General features: G+C 32.4%; 1 protein-coding gene across 2 annotated transcripts; it reads left to right on the top strand.

The window, feature by feature from the left end:
* The first annotated feature begins 503 nt into the window (after positions 1-503).
* LOC306887121 (zymogen granule membrane protein 16-like) lies at positions 504-2,631 on the top strand. 2 transcript variants are annotated; one of them, XM_079444657.1, is made up of 4 exons: positions 504-625; positions 824-914; positions 1,000-1,126; positions 1,293-2,631. In XM_079444657.1, exons 2-4 carry the CDS (start codon positions 860-862, stop codon positions 1,618-1,620), a joined length of 510 nt encoding a protein of 169 aa, XP_079300783.1. In that variant the 5' UTR covers positions 504-625; positions 824-859; the 3' UTR covers positions 1,621-2,631. The 2 variants fall into 2 exon arrangements, with proteins under 2 accessions (XP_079300783.1, XP_079300784.1); XM_079444658.1 differs by having other exon boundaries at positions 622-678; positions 1,293-2,525.
* The last annotated feature ends 473 nt before the right edge of the window (positions 2,632-3,104 follow it).

Raw genomic sequence — 3,104 nt, 5'->3', positions numbered from 1 at the left:
GTGTTAACACGTTAACACTAACAGCCCATAATATATATATATATACTGTATATATATATATATATATATATATATATATATATATATATATATATATATATATATATATATATATATATATATATATATAAATGAGTATAAAATCAAAAATTGCTGATGATATTATTAATGGACCTGGACCTGAGCTAACGAATGTACATTATAGTAGAGCGTTACCGACTCGATAAGACTGAAAGTGTAAATATTCTTAAAATGCGATATAGATCTGTGTGAAGGGTTTTTGAACAGCACTTGAGACATGCAAAATCCAGACGCCCAAGTTATAAATAACAAAACTTATTTTAGCATGTTATCAAGTTGGAATGTCCACTATGAGGAAACATCACTGCTGTTTCACTGTTCCAGGGTTCTTGTAATTCCTTGCTATTCTAAATTGTAAAGGGACCAACCCTTGGTATGCGTTCTAAAACATTCCTTTTTGAGGTGTCATAAATGAGAAAGAAACACAACAATAATTTGTCCAATAGAAGAGGTTTGACTTGCAGGATATAATAATATAAGTGCAGGTAGGTTTATTCAACAAACCAGACTGCTTAAATATCAACCACATCAAGTATAACTGCAGGTAATGACTTCATATTTCTCAAATTCCATTATCTTTTATCCTACTTTTTTTAGGTACATATAAAAACACTCATCACTATTAATGTAGTTAGATATTGGAAACCATTGCCTAAAGTAATGTAAAGGAAATTGCAGATCCAGCTAAACACTTGAATGCAGTAGGAAGCCAGGTCTTGAAGTATTTACTTGTTTCATGTAGATTATTGGTGTGTACTGGACAGCAGCTTTTTCCAAAATGTTGCAACTTATTCTGATTCTCTCTGGAGTCTGTACAGCAGGCATGGCCATGCGTGAGTATTGCTCACACCTCTAATGAGATTATATAAACATATTTACACATATATACAGACTTTTAGTTATTATTCCTTCTTTCAGCTTTACCTGATTTCTACTCTTACTCCCTGGCTGTTGGGGAGGGCAGTGGGACAGTATATTCTACTGCTCATGCGGGTCGCATCACTGGTATCAGAGTCTGGGAATACAGTAGCGCATACATTAGTGGGTGAGTTAACCGATGCACCGCTGATCATCCATCCCTACCACAAGAGTGAAAATGTAAATAATATGTATTTAATTGTGAAAAAGTCCTTTGCTTGGAATTGTAATTAATTTGTAAGGTATTCTGTGACCACAATCTATTTGAACACTGACAACATAATTCTGTTTAGATTCCAGCTGAGTTATGATGGTAATTGGACAACACTGGTTTGTGCAAACTATGGCACTCCAATGGAGATGACACTTCATGACGATGAATCCATTGCTCAGGTGTCTGGAAAGTATGACAATGGCTACATCTATGAGATTATGTTTGTCACTAATCAAGGCCGCTCTTTAAAAGTGGGGCAGCCATCTGGAAACTCATTTAACTTGTACCCAACCCATGATGGAAGTGAGCTACGTTTTCTCAGTGGTGGACAGAATGGATATGGCATCACCTCCATTGGGGCTCACTGGGCTGTCTACCACACCAGTGCCAACAGTGCAACACCTTAAGACCATATTAGTTTAGTTCAACCCCCTTTTCCTTCTTTCTGCAAGTATCAAAGAAACAACGACAGAAACTTTTTAATCTGTGTTTATCTGTTTTTTCCTTCTTCTCATTTGTATAGACAAGATTCTCATTATTGTTACTTGAATAAAGGGGATGTTTTGTTAATTTTGTCTTATTCTATGTTCAGTGGGGTTTTTCTAAAATAAACTCAAACTAAAATAAATTTACAAAATTTTTAGCTGCGTAAATGTAACGTCGTATATTTGAATTTTCTTTATTATTTGAATTGCTTTATCTTATTACATTTCCTCAGCAACTGACACTCACATATATATTTTCTTTTTGTAAAGATCACATTAAAAACTTGGAAACTTTTTACCCTGCATTTATCTCTTCTACTCAAATGACTTATGTTTTTTTTTTTTTTTTTTTTTTACTTGTTCAGACTTTCAATCTTAAAATAAGGAAATCCAAAGTAAAATAGTAATTATTACATTCATGATCATTATGATGATGTAAGCAAAGATTGACGTGAATAAATAAATTAAATAATTTGTTTTTTTATTTATTGTGAAAATGACTCAAATCATGACTGTCCCAAAGTTGTGCTGTTATTATCATAACAACCAATTTGTTTAGTGCACATGTTTACCAAGAAGAAAACAGGGTCAGAACTTATATGAGACATGTGATCTGTGAAGAAAACAATCAGTGTGGTAAAAGCTGATGTTAACTTAGTGAATGTGTTTTAAACATGTGATCTGTGAAGGAAACAATCAGTGTGGTAAAAGCTGATGTTAACTTAGTGAATGTGTTTTAAACAAGTAACTCGTATCCTCTATTAACTGACTGGGATTTTTTATAGAGAAGTCACACAAATGATATTTAAATAAACTGTAGAGAAGATTTTATCAAGATATATATTTTAAGTAATGTGAATGTGAATTATTTGAAATCAATGTATTTAAATTGGAATTCACAAAGGTTCATTGTTAAAAGGCAATGAAAATATGATATACTGTATAATTTTGTTTTCTGTAAACAGTAGAATAAGGCACACAATTTAGGTATTTTGAATTAAGTTCTGATAGTTCATCTATAATTCATAACATTATCCTTTAAAACTGAAAGTAACAAATAATGTTGGTAGCTGTGATATTTTGATGCCAATCGTGCCATAGTTGTGAGCTCTAAAACATTCCATCTGAGGATTGTCAGTAAACAGAAGAAACAACGACATATTGCTCAACCAATAATAAGGTCTGATAAGCACAAAAGTGTAGGAACAGGTTTAGTAAACACACTAGTAGTCTCTTCAAATATCAACCACATACCCGTCTATAGGTAATGGAGACATTAGATCTGTATTGATATATTTCTTTCTTTTTTGTAAATGCTATGATATTTTTTCTTTGTTATAGATTACCAATTGTCTACCTGCACAGTAATCATATAGCAGCACTATGTTAAATTAGTTTGCCTAATT

This window comes from Barbus barbus, assembly GCF_936440315.1.
Source record: "Barbus barbus genome assembly, chromosome: 21".
NCBI lineage: Eukaryota > Metazoa > Chordata > Actinopteri > Cypriniformes > Cyprinidae > Barbus > Barbus barbus.
Note: the sequence above shows the minus strand (reverse complement) of the source record. Positions and strands in the feature narration are given on the sequence as shown.

Excerpts from the sequence above, each read along its gene's own strand:
- LOC306887121 (XM_079444657.1), top strand. The coding sequence starts at position 860 with ATGTTGCAACTTATTCTGATTCTCTCTGGAGTCTGTACAGCAGGCATG. Across the intron at positions 915-999 it reads TACAGCAGGCATGGCCATGC|CTTTACCTGATTTCTACTCT; the intron begins GTGAGTATTGCT and ends TCCTTCTTTCAG. Across the intron at positions 1,127-1,292 it reads AGTAGCGCATACATTAGTGG|ATTCCAGCTGAGTTATGATG; the intron begins GTGAGTTAACCG and ends AATTCTGTTTAG.